The 18,239-nt window shown below is 44.0% G+C and overlaps 1 protein-coding gene across 2 annotated transcripts in view; it reads left to right on the top strand.

Moving 5' to 3' along the window:
* The window catches only part of SLC10A7 (solute carrier family 10 member 7), a 251,551-nt gene that overhangs the window by 229,190 nt on the left and 4,122 nt on the right, over positions 1 to 18,239 (top strand). For both annotated transcript variants that reach the window (XM_049632259.1, XM_049632258.1), the window contains one exon: positions 17,403 to 17,548. In XM_049632259.1, the coding sequence (XP_049488216.1) occupies positions 17,403 to 17,548 (146 nt within the window). The remainder of the gene's footprint in view (positions 1 to 17,402; positions 17,549 to 18,239) is intronic.

Here is an 18,239-nt window from a genome sequence, read left to right as displayed (position 1 = left end):
ATGAACAGTTTAGGCTAGATGATCTATGGGGCCCTTCTAGTTCTAGCATTCAATAATTCTCTGATTTTGAAAGGTACTCAGCTTTAGAATCTTGAGCCCTTCAGAGGGATACCTTAAGATCAACATTTCAACAAGGGTGGCCCTCTAAATTACAGCAAGTCACTTCCTTTGAAGAAGAAGAAGAAGAAAAAAAAAAGAGATTACTGCACCTCATATGATTCAGAATTTTTAAGAATAAGACCCTGAAGTCCGATTTTTGAAACACACCAAAAAAGAGTATTTTGCACACGAAAGTTTAAGAGGCATCATAATACATGCATCGAGAATCACCTCTCAGTTTCCAGAATGCTGGCTCACCTGCCCAGACCTTTAGGGAAGTGTTTGACATAGTAGAGCATTCAGGCAAATTTTGTGTAAGTGCTTTTTGATGGTAATGGAAACTAGTTTGGGTCAGCTTGGCTTGGTTGGTTTGGGTTGTTTGGGTTTTTTTGTTTGTTTGTTTGTGTTTGTTTTTGACTTTAGTCTGGCCATGATGTGCCCCAATTGTAGATGCTTTTTATTTCATTATTAGCCAAAAGGAGATACTTAGGACACAGATGCTCATGACATACTCCCAAGTACTCTAAGAAAATAAAATTTTACAAACAACTCAGTAGGCTTGGACACTGATTTCTCAAGGCCACTCACTTTCTCGTTCCATGGCTCCAGTGTATGATATTGTGGTTATGTCTAAGAAGGATGAAAACTTGCTCCTGTTTTCCCAATCTGTACCTATATTTTTGCCTGAACTTCAAAGGCCTTTTGATTTCCCTTTGTATGAATGTGGTCAAAGCGCAGCTTTTGGATGTGGAAGTATGCCAGTATTTCACAAGGCATAGCCTGATCAGAGGAAAACCCTTCACTCAGCAGCCACACCCCCAGTGCTCACTCCAGAAGCCTCCAGAAGTGAGGCTTGCTTTCTTTAAGCTTAAAGTAAAGTTTAAGCATATTGAAAATAATTTCAGCATGCCTGGTATTTGAAGGTTGTCCGTATAGAAGTCCCTTGATGAAAGGAAATAGATATGAATTTCCCCCCCAAAATCTTACAGTGTAATTCATACCATGGAAAGATTCAAAAAGAAAATAAGAGGGGAGGGGAGGGGAGGGGAGGGGAGGAGAGGGGAGGAGAGGAGAGGAGAGGAGAGAAGTGGAGAGGAGAGGAGAGGAGAGGAGAGGAGAGGAGAGGAGAGGAGAGGAAGGGAGAGGAGGGGGAAGAGGAGAGGAGAACCACAAGCCCTTATCCAGAATCTGTAGACAGATGAAGGCCAGTGGAGTCTTGGCCACACCCTAGGTAGGAAGTTTCAGTTCCTGTGGCAATCCTCAGTAGCTACCATTCTCAAAAGTTGTAGGAATGCTTCTGACATCACCCTGGGTGTTTCAGTGGCAAGCCCCTTCCCTGCCCAGTCCTGTAAACTACTAAATCTGAGCTCCACAATACTATCTCATAGTGCTCTTTCTAACCATAATCGAAACCCTAATCACAATCATTTGGGTGGTGCTGACTCTATGCCAGACGACCATACTAGGTACTTGACAAGCCCTGCCTCACTAAAACCTCCAACTTTGAGGTGGCCTCCCTTTGAGACAGTTGTTTTAATCTCCTTTTCAGCAGATGTGGAAACTGAGGGGATTAGGGTTAAATCACCCGATCATATAGCTGGCAGAGGGCATGATCAGGATTTAAAACCAGGTCTCTGATGTCAAAGACCAGGTCCTTTCCATCATGCCACCCAGGATTCTAGAAACACCTGAGAATGATGTGTCAGCCGTCCACCGCTCGTTCAGTCTCGGTGGCAGGGTGGGAGCAAGAGGAGCCGTCGTTTACCTGCACCAGCTGCACTGCCGCTGGACTGGGCTTGCAGTGGCACTGAAAACTACGTACCTTACCTTACATGCTTTGAAGGTCAACTTAGTGGCATTAAGTTAGTGGAAACTTTTAATTCCCAGTTTTCTTTATTTCCAAGTAAAAAACCACCAGTCATGGAAGTAGCTCTAAAGAGATTAATTGTACCCGTTAATAACCAAATCATGCACCCTCAGTCATATACACGCCACGCTTCTGAGAGGGAAATGGCACGAGAGGTGAGGGGAACACGCTGTGGCGTTCTGGAGCTTGTCCTTTGTGAGGAGGCCTTCGCCCCGTCCAGGAGAGCTGACAGCGGCCCCTGGCCCAGTGCTTCCTGCTATCTCTACACTCGCTGTCAGTTGCCGAGGGGTTTGGTCTTTACTATTATTATTATTCATATTTAGAAAGTTTGCCTGTAGCAGTCCTAAAATGTGCATCACAGGACAGCAGCTGTTTACCATGTTTGAAGTGAAGACGCTCACCCAGGAGATCTCATTCACTTGAAGTTCATATCTCTCAATCTCCACTTGCAAACAGAGACCTGTGAATAACATTTGTCATTTCAGAGTTGCATCTCTCCAATTATTTATTGGGTTGTGTCTCTTCCAGAAGTTCCCTTAATTGAGCCAGACACTATAAACCGGTTTGTGTGTATTTAATGACAGCCAGCTCCATGCTCCTTTACAGTGAGGAATAAACGAGCCTGCAGCTGCAAAACGAGGGGGACACCCACAGCCTCCTTGTCCCCATCTACAGCCCCATCCAGACAACTCCAGCCAGAAGTTAGAGTTAGCTGCCCACTTTTTAAAGCCATGGGGTACCAGGTGGGTTTTTGACAAGCTACCTTGGGGGCAAGAGGAGACGTAAAATTGGACACAGCTCAGAAGATGCGGAGGCCTCAGAAAGCCAGCTCATTTGGAATGTCATCTCTCCTGAAGCTGAGCATGGCAACGATACTGTAGCAGCGACATTTCTCAGAGCTGCCCCTGCTGCACGTTCCCACCATGTACTGGTTCTCTGTGTGCTATGACTGGTCTACTCTGGTGCAAGCACTCTAGTACTGCTAGAGCAGATGTTCTAAATATTAATGAAAAACAAACCCCTTGAGGGGAAGGAAAAAAGAAAAAAAAAAAAAAAGAGGTTAGGGTGGGAGAGAGCCAAAGCATAAAAGACTCTTAAAAACTGAGAACAAAGTGAGGATTGATGGGGGGTGGGAGGGAGGGGAGGGTGGGTGATGGGTATTGAGGAGGGCACCTTTTGGGATGAGCACTGGGTATTGTATGGAAGCCACTTTGACAGTAAATTTCATATATTGAAAAAAAAAAAAAACCCTCGACACTGGCAGTGAGTGCAAAAACAGGAAGCAATGGTGCCGATGAAAAGGTGCTTTTGAAACACAATTTTCTTGATTCGTTCATTCACTCACCAAGTGTTTTTTAGTGCCTACTATATGTTGGGTCCTGTTTCAGGTCCTATGGGCTGCAGCAGTGAACAAAGTACAAAAAAGTTCTTGCCCTTACTAGCTTCCTTTCTAGTGGGATTAAACAGACACTCAAGCATAGAACATATCCGATGATGGTTAAGTGTTATACAGAAAAATAAAACCAGGAAGGAAAATAAGGAGTGCCAGGGTGGAGATGGGAAGGTTTTAGGCTGAAAGAGGGTGTTGGATCGAAGACCTAAAGGAAACAGGGAGCAAGTCACATGGGTATTTAGGGGAAGGAGATTCCAAGTGGAGGGAGCAGTGAGGGTGTGGGGCCTGGGGCAACACTGTGTGCCTGGCAAGTTGGAGGATGAGGAGGGGGCCGGTATTCAAGAAACAGAATGAGTGAGGGAGAGAGCTATAGGAGCCATGGTACAAGGGGTAGGAGAAGGGCGAGTGATATTGTGTAAGACCTTGTTGGCCACTGTAAGGACCTACATTTTACTCAGGATGAGAGTGGAAGTCATTGGAAGGTTTTGAGTACACTAGTAGATCTTGAGTAGACAAGATCCAGCTTCCACTTCGAAAGGATCCCTATGGCTGCTGTGTTAATAAAAGCCTGGGGTTGGATGGATGGAAGGGTACAACAGTGAGAAACAGGAAGGCCAATTAAGAAGCTTTAATCCAGATAGGAGTTTAAGGTCAAAGGCAATTCAAAGGTGGGAGTGGTATTGGATTTTGGACATATTCTGAACACAGAGCCTATAGGGCTTCCTATAAACTAGATATGCTTATAAGAGAAAGGAGAATTAAAGATATTCTAAGGTGTTTGGCCTGAGGGGCTGGAAGGATGGAGTTGCCATTTACTGGATTCGGGAAGATGGCAAAGGAACAGATTTTGGTGGCTGAAGAGGGATGTGGGGGCAAGTCAAGAGTTCCATTTTGAACATGTTAAGTTTGAGATCTCTTAACATCCAATGGAGAGTTGGCCTTGTAAGTGTGGGGCTTTCATCACATAGAGGTTATTTTAAGCTCTCAGACTGGATGAGGTCACTAAGGACTATGGAGATAGAGGAGAAAGGAGCTCGGAGGACTGAGCCCTGAGGCACTCCAGAGGTTAGAGAGGATATGAAATTATTTTGATAGTAAAATGATCTGAAATTCTAAATCAGCCAAACATATTGACATCCAAACTTGCAGGCCTGTTTTCTTCTGCCTTATAAGGCTGAGGGGAACATTAAATCAGAAAGTAGATATGAAGACACTTTGAAACATTAAAGGGAGAAGGCTCCGCTGTTTATCTGCTAATGCTAGGCACTGTATTAGGCACATAAGTTGCCTTTATCTCATGTAAGCTTCACAGTAGCCTTACACAGTAGGTATTATTGAGCACACTGTCCAAGGTAGAAAGTTCTGCTTCAGTGAGGTCAGATATTTACCCCAATCCACATAGTGACTAAAGAGCAGAGCCTACAGCATACAGGCCCATCTGTGCCTCCAGCATCCTCCAGAGTCCTCTTGCTCCCCCCTTCTACCAGACCTGGCTTAGCCCAGCTCACATTAGAATCATCTGGGAGCTGTCCAATAACCGTGATGCCCTGACCTCGCCCCACAGCGATTACCTCTGAATCTCTCAGGATGGACCCAGCATCATAGTTCCTGAAAGCCACCCAGGTGATTCTAATGTGTAGCAGGGGCTGAGAACTACCGCATCAGACTACTTTCTGCGTGTATGTGCATTTATGCACTACTGTGTTTCAAAAAGACTGCAATTTAGAGGGCGCCTGGGTGACTCAGTCAGTTAAGCGTCCGACTTCAGCTCAGGTCACGATCTCGCGGTTTCTGAGTTCAAGCCCTGCGCTGACAGCTCAGAGCCTGGATCCTGCTTTGGATTCTGTGTCTCCCTCTCAGCCCTTTCCCTGCTCGTGCTCTGTCTCAAAAATAAATAAACATTAAAAAAAATTTTTTTTAAAGACTGCAATTTAAGATTATCCCTACTGATTTGTTGATAAAAGTGGCCATTTGTCTGTACTGACTTGTGAAAACCACAATTCTCTTAGATGTGTGAAGTACTCAGAGGTTAAGGAGAACTGAGGGGATTAGACAAACATCATTATTTCCAGAAATGGCTCCAAGGGCTTTCTTAATTTCTTCCTCTGCCTAAAAGCCTTCTAAATGAGGCCTTAACTCTCCAATTTTTATATATTCAGAATAGATAAAGAGCAGGAGGAGGTTAGTAGGACATCATCTAGCTAAGTTAAACCACAGAAACCTGAGTGAACATTTTTAAAACAGTTGGATTTAAAGATAAATAATGCTAATTTCTAATCCCCAAATCAAAACTGCCTTGTTTTGTGTCAGTTCTTTAATTCTTTTGTGTCAGAAGACATCTCTTCTGATGTTGATGTTCATCATAAACATTGTATCATCAAGAAGAAGATTACTGCCAGAGGGTGATTAACAGCCATGTTGACAAAAGAAAGAATGTATCTTAAAAAAATAATGTGCATTTGGGTCACAGCTGATCACATATACCACTTAACTAAGACTTGAAAGCCTTCCAGAAGTTCCACCGTCCACTGTTAAGAGCATTATCAGTGCAAAATTTTAGGGAGCACTAAGTTTAGAGGGTGGCGGCTGTGTCAGAATCCACGAAAGCACGTGTCACATCCATCTGCTTCTCTGATGTGCCTCGGACTGAAAAGATTGGAGTGTTTTTCTTCATTTATATAAAAACACATCTAAAAACTTCTGTAAAATTAAGCAAGCCTTTCCAGAGCCGGAGTTCGGTGAGTTCTGTTCTGAACCAGGGGCCACTTCTGTATTGGTGATCATGTTAAATATATTCTGATGACCTTGTGTTATATTTGTCATACGAAAGTCTCAATCTATTTTTGATGTTTTCATGTCCTGTGAGCATGAATATTAGCCAGATTTTCTCGTAAGAAGACAAAAGACTCTTCCTTCACAGCCTAGAAAAGGAAAAAAAAGTCATGTCCATCTACTTCCTGCCCACCTTGTCTCCATAAATATGGTGACCCCATCCTGGAAGACACAGCCGGCGTTTGAATGAAGCCTCCCTGGCTCAGTTCTTTAATTCATTCTTGAATTCCCTGCTTGCTAATTACTCCTGCAATGCTGTCAGACAGGTGAAGGTGTACCTAATCTTCCGAGGCAGAAACCTTCAATTGGTAGAGTTAAATTGTTTCATTGTCAGCATCTGGTGAGTCGGCTCAGGCCATTCATTAAACGTCCTTTCCAATCAGAACGTACCTGTTTCAGAACAGAAATAACACCAGCTGCTCATTTTGGTCTTTTCTTGCATCTTTATTTACATAAAACTTTCAGCAAAGCGATGGGATTACAGCCCAGGTAACTGAAGACTAAAACACAATCTATTATTTTCCTAAAGGGCCAAAAATGATCATAAGCCACCTTTTATTTGAAGCAAGTAAAAGGCCGGTCACATAGGCACCTTTGTTGAAAGGCGTACCTCTCTTTTCCTTTCAGACTTCTCTTGTGTAAATATTATTTTTCTTAGGTTTCACCCTCTGTTTTGGATGTTAATATTATCAAGCATCTCTTTTCTCTGGGGTTCCTAAGTACCCCAACAAATAAGCATTTCAGGCATTGCAAGCACAGAGTATGGTTGAAGACCACAGACGCTGGAGCCAGTCTGTCTGTATTCACATCCCAGCTACGTCCGGTCACTAGCTGTGCGTGGCCTTGGGGAAATTTGTACTGATTGCGACCTCGGTTTCCTCATCTGAAAAGTGGAGACAAGAATGGTAGCTTTACTCACACCGGAAACATGAGGAGTGAATGAACTGATGTTTGCACCCTCTCAGAATGGTACCTGACACATAGTAACCTGTGTAATTATCTTCTGTACCCTGTAGTGCCTTTCCAACACACAAATGAAGGTCAAAAACGTCCATGAACTCAATGGGGCACCTGGGTGGCTCAGTCGGTTAAACATCCGATTCTTGATTTCAGTTCAGGTCATGATCTCACTGTTCGTGAGTTTGAGTTGCGCTGACAGTGTGGAGCCTGCTTGGGATGCTCTCTCTCCCTCTCTCTCTACCCCTCCCCTGCTGGTATGCGCGTTCTCCCTCTCTTAAAATAAATAAATAAATAAACTTAAAAAAAAAATCTATGAACTCCAGATATGACTTCTGAAGTTCTGTACGAGGTGGGATTGTTGAAAGACTGAAACATGGATACTGCTCTCTCTTTTCTAAAGCTTTTGATTACTGGAAAGGTGGTTCCTTTTTCTTAATAATGGCCTTAGATGTGTATAATGTGTATAATAATGGCCTTATATTTGTTAATTGTCCTGCTCTTGCAGACCTAATTCTCCCTTTTGGATTAAAAAAAATATATATTCTTGAATTACGGTTTTGAAAGATCAAGGATAAATGTCTAAAGTTTCACATCAGAAAAGACGTCTGACATTTAAAGTCTTCCTAAGTGTGGAGGGGAGGGTGGCCGGAGAGCAGCGTGAGCCCCTGAGAGGAAAGCAGAGGGGGTGTTTGAGGCCAGTTTGTGACGCACGTTTGCTGACGTCTCCTGTGTGGATTGTAAAGTGTCCCTTCCCCTCTCATACGCCAGCTACAGAGATAACCCTATGACATATTTTGGGCTTCGGAGGTTAGAAATTAAAATTCCATTAGTAGATATCTGTTAAACTGGTGCAGGATTGCCGTGTTTTTCTGCCAGAGGCCTAGCCAAGGGGGTTCATCAGAGATCCCGGAGCTGCTGTTGTTGCCTTTGTATTGAGCAGTTTGGAAATGTTCAACATCTGTGTGGGTTCCGTGAACCCACTGGGGCAGTGGGGAAAGTGCGAGAGAGCTCCTATCTGCATATGTTATTTAGTCGTACCTCATTTTGGATGCCTCTTTGTATAAAAAGGACACAAATGTCTTCTTCTGTGTGTCATAAAGCAGCAGTAGGCTTTCTGATGCTGTAGTGGGGTAACGCCAAAGATAATAGGGCAGGAGATTGCAGTTAAGGATGGAATGACACAAAAAGACCAGGGAGGAAAGTGAAATGTAAATCATTGGCAAGGGTGAGGCAGTGTAATCTGCATATTAAAGTACCTTGGAGAATTTGCACAAAAGACCAGTTATTTAGATGGGAGTGAGGAGAAGATCTGTGACATCCTGTCCGCAGTCCTGAGGGAATCTGCAGGAAGTCGACTTGCCAGCCTTCAGAACATTCCAGATGGGTTTGGAAGGCTGGGGGGAGGGGATTGGGGGAGGAGTTCTAGAATAGCCAGGATTGTAAGCAGAATAGAATTCTGGGGGCTGTGCAGACTAAATAGCAGCTGCTCCAAAAGGCCACACCTTAGGGTAGCTCTTGATGGACCTAGCAGGCCTCTACAAGCCAAGCCATAACCATTCAACCTCGAAGCAGATGGCCTTTCGTTTTACCCCTTCCAAACCAGAGACAAAAATCGGAATAACACAAATGTTCACTGAATCCACTTGCCTAACAACTGTTTCCCTAGACAGCAGTGCTGCCTTTTCTCGCTGCCGTGTGTCATGATTTTGTGACTGCGTGGAATTTGCTCTTTGCCTTGATTTGGCCTGGTATCCTCTATCTTCTCTCCCTATTAAATGAGTAACAGCATACACTCCTTGAAGGCAGTGGAAGGGGGCGATTGCCCATTTATTCCCTGCACCTAGAAGATTGTCTGACACGTAATGGACTTTGTACATTGTTTCACTTACTGTCTATTAAAAAAGACAAAAGCCCCAAACCTACAGAGTAGGTACACTTTACAGATGTGAAAACTGAGGCTAAATAACTTGCCCAACCAAGGCCACACAGGTGGTAAGTGGTGCACGTGCTGACCCAGGGCTCTTTGACTTCTGTGTCAGGCTTCTTAACTCCTACACTGACCTGCCTCACGTAGGTTACTGGATATAATAAATTATAAATGGCTGCATGAAAATGACAGCTATATTACTGAAAATTAGCTCGCTTTAGGTAAATCTCACCTGAAAGCCTTTTCTAACCAAATTCTAAAACTTGTTGCACTTTATCATGGTATCATTTTGTGCTCTAGAAATGGCATGTAATTGCTCCCTTGTTTAGTAATTGAGATAAATTAGTGCCAGTGAGTTTGACGTTTTGTGAGTACTTGTCTCTAAAGAGAAAGACTGTGTGTGTGTGTGTGTGTGTGTGTGCACGCGTGTGTGAGAAGGGAACACAGAGATTGGCATTTAGTGATGTGGGAGAAGAGTGTCTTAAACAGCGACTGCGTTCCTGGGTTACATTATGACTGGGGAGACCATCTATCCCAATGACTTTTAAAGGCAAACATGGGCTTTTCTGAGAGATTCACTGAGGAAGAGATAGAATTCAATAACAATGTGTAGGACATTTAGATAGTAAACTTATGGATGTTTCTAACTAAGAACAGACTAAACAAAAGTGGGAAATCACCATGACGACGGAAGAGAGAAGCAACTGGATTCCAGATTTGCCAGCAGCTTTCTCCAAACCTCAGTGAAAAGTCTGAGAAAGCATTTAAATGGAAAACAAGTCATGTGAATTCAGGCGAATGAACCCCTGAAAGACAGGAAGTGATCCAGGTGATTGGAATACACGCTATCTTTGCTAAGTGGGAATGTGAGTGTCATATTAGACTTCGAGGGACGCAGAGGCTGTTTTCCAACATACTTCCTCTCCTACTCCACAATTTAGTACTCATTTCAAATTTCGTGTTCCTCAGTCAGTCCAGTTTCTTTCCTTCCTGCAATAGCAAGTGTATTTTGTCCTAGGAAATACAGTCCTCTCCCCAAGGAGTGTGTGAATGCACTCTCTTTGCAATCTAGCAAAGCAGCTAGTATTTATTTGTTCCATATCCTGTCTTCTTAAATAGGAAACATTACTTTAGTATCTATTCTTAAGTAATCAATCATTTATTAAGTACCAGTCCTGTGCTTAAATACTGCAGGAGTTTAAAAGAAGAATGCTATACTCTGCCTATGGTCAGGGGAAAACAAAACCTACACCAAAGAAAATAATGGCAACATAAGCAAATGCTAGTTTATCTGATGCGGGAGGAAGAGCATCTTCTTGCCTCAAAAGACGAAGAAATCAGTAGGGAGGCCACCTTCACGGTAGAGGAAATATAAAGCTGAGCCTGAATGAACCCATAGGATTTAGGTGCATAGAGAGAAAGGGCAAGATCCAGCAGAGGCTGGGCTTTCACAAAGACAAGAAAGTGCTAGACCTGAGCTGAGAACTGCAATTGACAACTGAAAGTTTGGTTTAATGGAGTTGGCATAGCTCAGTGATTACAAGTAAATAGACTGAGGTCCAATTCCGCCTCTACTGAAATGCATGATGCATGATGTCAGGCAAGCCACTTAACTGCTCTCAACCTCAGTTCCCTCATGCCTAAATGGGAAAATTGCCCCCACTCCATAGGGCTGTTGCAAGGATTAAATGAGATAATGCAGGCAAAACACTTCGCACGCGGTAAGCACTTACAAAATGGTGCTGGTAGTAACTGTTTTTCACTGAAGTTGAATAGGTAGAGAACGTGATGAATGGGCACTGGACAGTCATTGTAATTCTTGAGCAGGGTATTGGCTTTAATTAATGTGGGTTGTAGGAAGATTAATCTGGCCGTGGTTTGGAGGATTGATGAAGGGAAGACTCTGAAGATGGGTTATGTCAGGAGGCTATAAGAGTAATCTCAGCTTGCCTTTATGAGATACGGAATTAGGAAGGTGGCAGTGAAACCCGAGGGGGAAGGGGAGTGGCAGGCGGAGGAAAGAATCTACAGATTTCGGTGGCTTGATCTAGGGGTAAGAAGAGAAATGGGGTTGGTCCAAGATAATTCCCAAACTTTGAGTTGTAGAAACTGGGGAAGCCAGTGACAGAACGGGTTACACTCACCATGCTGACATTTGTCCCTCTGGTGGAGGAAAGCTGAGGTATCAGGGCAAGAGCTACAGGAAGGTGAGCCCCAGGAAGGCAGAGGCCTTGGTGGTGCTACTGACCTTATATGGTCAGCACCTAGAACAGTGACTCACACAGGGCAGAGGCCCAAAAAGTATATTTTAACGAAGGAATGGATGGATGGGTGGATGGACAGATGGTGAGAACATTGTGCACCTACAGGTAAGTAAACTGAACTATGATATGAAGTAGATAGTTTTTATGTCGCGAACAATAGAGCAGCCTTCTGCCTTCAGTGTGGGCTAAATCAAAGTCCGTGTTTAATCTGGAAAGATAAATGTTTCCCAAGGAACAATTAAAAACTGCCCATCCAATAGAACATAGAAACTGTTGAAGCTTGAACACTAATACAAAGGGAATTTTCTAATTCAGAGAACATAAAATAAACATATTTAAAATAGGAAGGAAAAAAAAAACTTGTTCTTGTACGTATTGTTTTATCCTTTCCATCCTGGGTATAGGATAAAAGAAACCCCTTACTCGCTTGTTAGAAGAAGAAAGCCCTCACTTGAAGTTCCTACTTGGCAGATGTCAGTTGAAAGCCCTGCTTATGGAATGTGCCGCAGTGTCAAACTCTGTTGGATAATTTTAGACGAATGTGTCATGTGTGACATGGAAATATGGCATGCTGTACATTACTGATTTCCCAAGTGTTTGGAGCAGGTAGTAATGTGCTGGGAAAGTGCTCTTTATCTATCCACACAGTGTACTTGTAGAGCAATGGGGAAATGCTTTTGGTGGAAATTACTTTAGTCAGAAAAAGAATCCATTTACAATATGCGCCTTCTAACATCTTTCAGACAATGCATTGTATTAAAGAGGCATTTTTTGATTAATGTTTTATAAACATTTTTCAGCATGACAGCTTAAAGCCCCCGTAAAATTGTAAATGCAGGCATAGTGTTCACTTCCATAAAGTCAAATGCCATCTCATAAAGTCTAGTTGGATCCTGTCAACCATGGTGACACAGAATCAGTACCTGGGAGCATTAAAATTAATTTGCTTCATTTATATTACTGCAGTGATAGCAAGATGAAAAGAGTCCTATATTTAAATTTTACTTTAAAAAGAAAACTCTTTCTAGTAAGTTTGTTTTTTGTTTTTTGTTTTTTTTTAATTATTGCCATTTTTCCCCCCTACTTAAAGAAGATAATGAAAATGGAGTGATAGTCTGCACGGTAAATTTATGGTGGGATCTGGAAAAATAGAAATCCACTCACTCGACACACTCCTTTTGGGCACCCACTGTGTGCTCAGAGATGAAGAGGAAACAGCTGCTGACCCTCAGCTGCCACCTTAGTGAGGGCAGCTCCTAAGGACCCACAGTGGTAGTACTCGCGGTGAGCACGAGGCTGGAATGTGCTGCGGGTCAGGCGAGCACAGAGTGGAGAGGACCTGAAGGCCAGTGGGCGGCTTTGAAGACGGCATCCCAGAGGAGGCGACTTAAGAACTGAGGGCCACTGGAGGAGAGGGCTCGAGAAGTGGGTGAAGGGCATTCCAGGCAAAAGGAGCTCTAGCGCAAAGGCGGGGGGACAGCGCTGGGGCCTGGGCACGTGGCAGGGAGGGCGAGGAGGGCAGCGCGGAGCTCTTCCCGGCTGGAGCACAGAGTGAGGAGTGGGGGGAGTGTGAGACACACAGGGACGGGCAGGGGCCAGGTCATGAGGGTCCTTGTGCACCACACCTAGGAGTCTCCCCTGTGTGACAAACTCCCGAGGGATTTGATGTAACCCGATTTTGTGCTCACTCTGGCCACAGAGCGGAAAATAGCTTCGACAGAACAGACCTCAAGTCAGAGAGACCTTCGTGTGGTTGTGAGACATAGTGTGGGAATGCAGTGGAGAAACGATTGTCCTGAAGGAAGTTTATGGGGAGGAGGTGTGAGCGGTCACAGGGGTGCCTGGGAAGCCACTCAGTGCGGGTTATGTCACATTCCATTCCCGGCATTCCTCGCTCTTTCACAGAGCAGTTAATCAGTTCCATGAGTGCTAACTGAACGAACGAATGATCGAGCGAGTTATTAAACAAGTGAGTAAAGAGGGTGGAAGGTGGTGCGCGACATAGGTTTCTGGAACAAGAGCCACTGCTGGTGTTCTGATTTGGCTTGAAGATTGCGTTCTGCCAGGTTCATGACCAACTGATGGAAATCGTGGCTCTTACAGGTTCCTTACGTCTCTGTTGAATTTTGCGTTGCCATCCTAATAGTGCCGGCAACGTGACACAGATGCCCTGGAACTGACGTACTGAACTCACTGCTTCCAAGCGATGGCCACCATAGCATGAGACACTCCAACATGCAAAAGTGAACCCTCGCTCTGCTTCTCCCAATTTCTTTCTACACTGACCTTCGAGGCAATGAAAATGCAGAGTGAAGGGTCTACTAGAGTTGGGCGGGAGGCTGAAAGATCAGTAGGGAAAAAGAGAGATGGAAAGATGGAGATAAATAAGAGATTGGAGAAAAAACTCGAATAATTGAAATAATTGAAAAGGAAAGTAGTAATCAAATGATTGAAAAGTAAGGTGGATTTTAAGACTGAAGGAAAGAGAGCATCTGGGTGGCTTAGTCATTTGAGCCTCTGACTTTGGTCCGGTCATGGTCTCCTGGTTCGTGAGTTCGAGCCCCACATCCAGCTCGCTGTTGTCAGCTCGGAGAGCCCTCTTTGGATCCTCTGTATCCCTCTCTCTCTTTGCCCCTCCCCCATTCGCTTGCTCGCACGCGCGCTCTCTCTCTCTCTCAGAAATAAACATTAAAAAAAAAGAGAGAGACTGAAAGAAAATGAAGATTTCGGAAATGAATAACATATGACCTGAATTGCTGGGGTCCCCCTCCCCTCACCAAGAGACGGAGCTGCACATCCGCCATACGAGAGTAAGCGAGGACATGTGAAAGGGACTTGGGTCCTGATCTCTGGAAGCTAAGTTTTTTTCCTCTATTACGTCATGTTCAATCATATTTTTAACATTAGTCACTTCAAGTGATAGTGATAGGAAATGTGATTAATGATTAACAAGGGGGTATTGCAGGCACATAAAGTGAGAAGAAATCCCCGTTTAACCCGACACATGTCCGTGGCAGCTGCTAGTCATCACGGACCCCTCTTCGTGAGGAGTGAATATGTGCACTACAAGGCAGCGTAAGAAAAGCGTCTGTACCACCAGGTCCATCAGGAAAAAGGGAAAACACTCTTTCACATAGGAAAGAGTAAACAGTGTGGGGAAACGCGAAAGGGGGAAAGGGGACCGTGAAGACAAAAAAGGAGTAATAACCACAGGTAGCAGCGGGAGCTGGGTGAACAAAGGGAAGAAGTGCCTTCTTGTCAGAGCCTAGAAGCTTAGAGGAGGAAACGGGGGCTGAGGCCTCTTAGGAGGGGCACAAGGACCTATCTGCTGGAGCCAACCACTGCCGCTCCCTGAAGGCGCTGTGGCCATCAGGAACCCCAAGCTCCTCCTCCTCCAGCCTTCCTCTAGTGCCCCGGTTGGCAGAACCATCCACGGAGTCAGCTGCCAAGGACGGGTGATGTTTGCAGAGTCCCAGCCCCATCCTGGAGCAGTGTACAGAAGGGTGTGTTTGAAGATTAGATCTAGGAGCTGAAGAACCGGCCCAGAAGAGAACTTCACACAAATGGTGTGAAGGTAGAAGGTCACTTGTACACTGGAAGCTTCCTGCGAGTAAAGGCTTGGCTCCATCTTTCTGTCCGCGTGCCCTTGACACTACTGGGGTTGTCCTAGCCATCACCTAGCTCCTCGAGCATGTGAAATCACGGGAACATCCGGTATGGGTGGCAGGGGAGTTTGATGACGTCTTCTGCTTCTGGGAAGCATCCAAGGGGAATGAATTCCAAAAGAACTTCTGGACTAGAAAGCGTTTACATACCAAAAAGTTCCATTTCTGCCTAACGAAGCTGCTGTCCCCATGGCATCTTGAACTGAAGACCTCGGAGGCCTTGACCCTTACCTAGCCCAGAGAACTGGAACGCGAGATTGCCTGGGTTGCAGTTCAGACCCCCCCACCTGGAAAAGCTTCCTGACCACGAGGTGTCTCTTTCCTCATCAGTAAAATAGTGCAAACAATAGTTTTCATCAGCCTCCCAGGGTTATTGGGAGGCTTAATTCCATTAATATGGGAGAGCACTTTGGCAGCACATGACATGTAGTAAGCACTCATTGCATAACAACAATTCTCATCGTCATTACTGCCACATCTCTGTACCTAATTCCTCACACTAAGGTGAACTTCTGATGTGGCTTGCCCTGAGATGCCTCCTATCTCAGGCAAGGCCTGAGGAGATGCCTCCTTGCAGCGATTATTTGTTTATTTATTGCAGCAGCAGCCCCGTGACTGTATCTCTGGCTTCCCTTCAGAGCCTACTTAAGCTTGCCGAAGAAAGACACGGAGCCTGAGTCTTTGCCAAAAAAGGGTAACTCAGGTGATTTAGCCCAGCAGCCATGGTCCTCGAACTTTGGGTCAGAATCTTTGCTCTGATCATTTATGGGGACAAATGTCTCTGTATTTCTATTCGTTCCCTTCAGCCCTACTTTGACTCCACCTGCACCCACCGGCTACTTAACATCATCCCTTTGGGCCAAATAATCTCTCCTGGAAACAGGAGGAGAATGTTCCGGTCTTTTCTCATCGCAAGAACTTCCCAGGACTGTAATATCAGATGCTACTTTTCAACTGTCAGTTGATTAAGTATATTTTTTTAAAATTTTTTTAATGTTTATTTATCTTTGAGAGAGAGACAGAGTGTGAACATGGGAGGGGCAGAGGAGAGAGGGAGACACAGAATCCAAAGTAGGCTCTAGGCTCCGAGTACAGAGCGCGATGCAGGGCTCAAACTCATGAACCGCAAGATCATGACCTGAGCTGAAGTCGGATGCCCAACCGACTGAGCCGCCCAGGTGCCCCTGATGAAGTATATATTTTTAAAAAGAAAGCTCTATTGTTTTTTTTCTATTAGTGAGAAGACAGAAACTACAAAAAATCTAAGCATGTCCTTTCAGAGCTGTGAGAGAGAGATCGTTGGGGATGAGTTAAGTGTCTTCAGTTTACGGCAATGATTTGTGAGGCTATGAAAAAGAAAGCGGCTATGAAATACATTTTTGCATAAAGGTTTGAAATTTATTAGAAGGTAAAAATAATTGAAAAAGCAGAGCTTTCCTCAGTGGGTTATAATAAAAAGTTATTTATGTGCCATCATTGTGCATGTTTAGGACCTTGAGTCCTTTCCAGAGGCTGTTCTCAAAGAAACAAGAAGGAAGCTAAGCTATTAAAGCCATTCCGTTGAAAAAGCAGACATACATACACAGTAATTCTAACAACTGGGCCATATTGAAACAATTGGTAATAATAGTCAAATTGCCGGTGTCTGATTTCTGTTATAAAAGCCTAATAGGTACACACATAGGCAGCTGTTTACAAAATCTGCAGACTTTGCCCTTGGTATTATAGAGTGGTAGGTTAACAAAGCTGTGTTCATTTACCTGAGCTCCATTAAGACTTTCACTGTGGGGCTTAAACGTTCAGCACTCATTCTGGAATTCACTTGCCGTACACAGTAGCTCGTAAAGAGCTTTGGGATCCTTGGCCAAAGGAGAAGGGGCAAAGACTTCATTAACATTCACTTGGCAAAAGTATCCTCCTACTTATAACGATATATATCGTATGTTATCTTACCATATCCTTTTGATTCTCAAGAGTGAACTTTTGGGACTTTGAAATGGTGTCAAGCAGGCCTCCCTCCTAAACACCAGCAGTCTATTTCACTACTAAGCACGGAAGGATCCATTTTGGACCTCTGCCTTACTATTATTTTTCAGCCTTCTGAGAAGCAACTCTTCTCCCCTCTCCTCGGTAGGCAGGCTGCTAATTTGCAGTGGGAATTACTGGTGCCGTTGAACACTGATCACCTTTTCAGCTTTAATCTGTTCTGGGAAGAGCTATGTAGTGAAAGGAAGATGGAAAGATTTGATTACGTGTTTGAGACATTCCCTATGAATACATTCGGGGGGAAAGATGATAATGACCCCGTACAAAGTTCCGGTTTTATTGGAGTGTGTCTTTAGTTTGATGACAGACTGAATTTGCCTCTAGATTTTCTGTCTTCTTTGTCCATCAGGAATTCCAATGCTGAAGATAGTGTTCGCAGGCCATGAGCACCTCTCTCTAATATCCGTGCCCTTGCTCATATACCACCCAGTTCAGATCCTTCTGGGAAGTGTGTTAGTGCCAACGATAAAGTCTTGGATGGTGTCAAGGCAGAAGGTAAGACTCTGGCAAGATCTCATTTAAATCCAAATTAGATTGAAATGCTATTTCTGAATCTTAGCTGTTCATATTCTTTAAGTTTTGCTAGCATATTCTCATTCTCAAGTACATATTTTCTTAACTAATCACAGTAATAATAATGATGCATTGATCCATTTTATTTGAAAAGGAAGACTGAGGGTTAATTGAAGGGCAAATTGCAATGGGTAAAGGTGAATATACTCAAAATATCTGTACCCCTCCTCTCAGGTGTTCACCATCTTTCCCCCACCCTGTCTTTTTCATATGTGTCCTGATTTCACATGCCTTTCTAAATATGATAGCCCCTGGGGCACCTGGGTGGCTCAGTCAGTTAAGTGTCCATTCTTGATTTTGGTTCAGGTCATGATCTCATGATTCATGAGTTTGAGCCCTGCATCAGGCTCCATGCTGACAGCATGAACCTGCTTGGGATTCTTTCTCTCCCGCTCTCTCTGCCCCTTCCCTGCTCGTGTTCTCCCTCTCTCTCTCTCAAAATAGATGAATGAAACTTTAAAAAAAATAAATAAATAAATGTGACAGCACCTGGGTTTATCTAAAATGTCTATTTTTTTAATATTCTAGACACCTAATAACTTCTTTGCACAGCAAAACTATGTGTTTGGGCATTTAAATAATTTAATTAACAAAATAAACACAATGTCAACTT

Source organism: Panthera uncia, chromosome B1 (genome assembly GCF_023721935.1).
Source record: "Panthera uncia isolate 11264 chromosome B1, Puncia_PCG_1.0, whole genome shotgun sequence".
NCBI classification, from domain to species: Eukaryota; Metazoa; Chordata; class Mammalia; order Carnivora; family Felidae; genus Panthera; species Panthera uncia.
The sequence above is the reverse complement of the archived record's forward strand: the minus strand, read 5'-3'. Positions and strand labels throughout refer to the sequence as shown.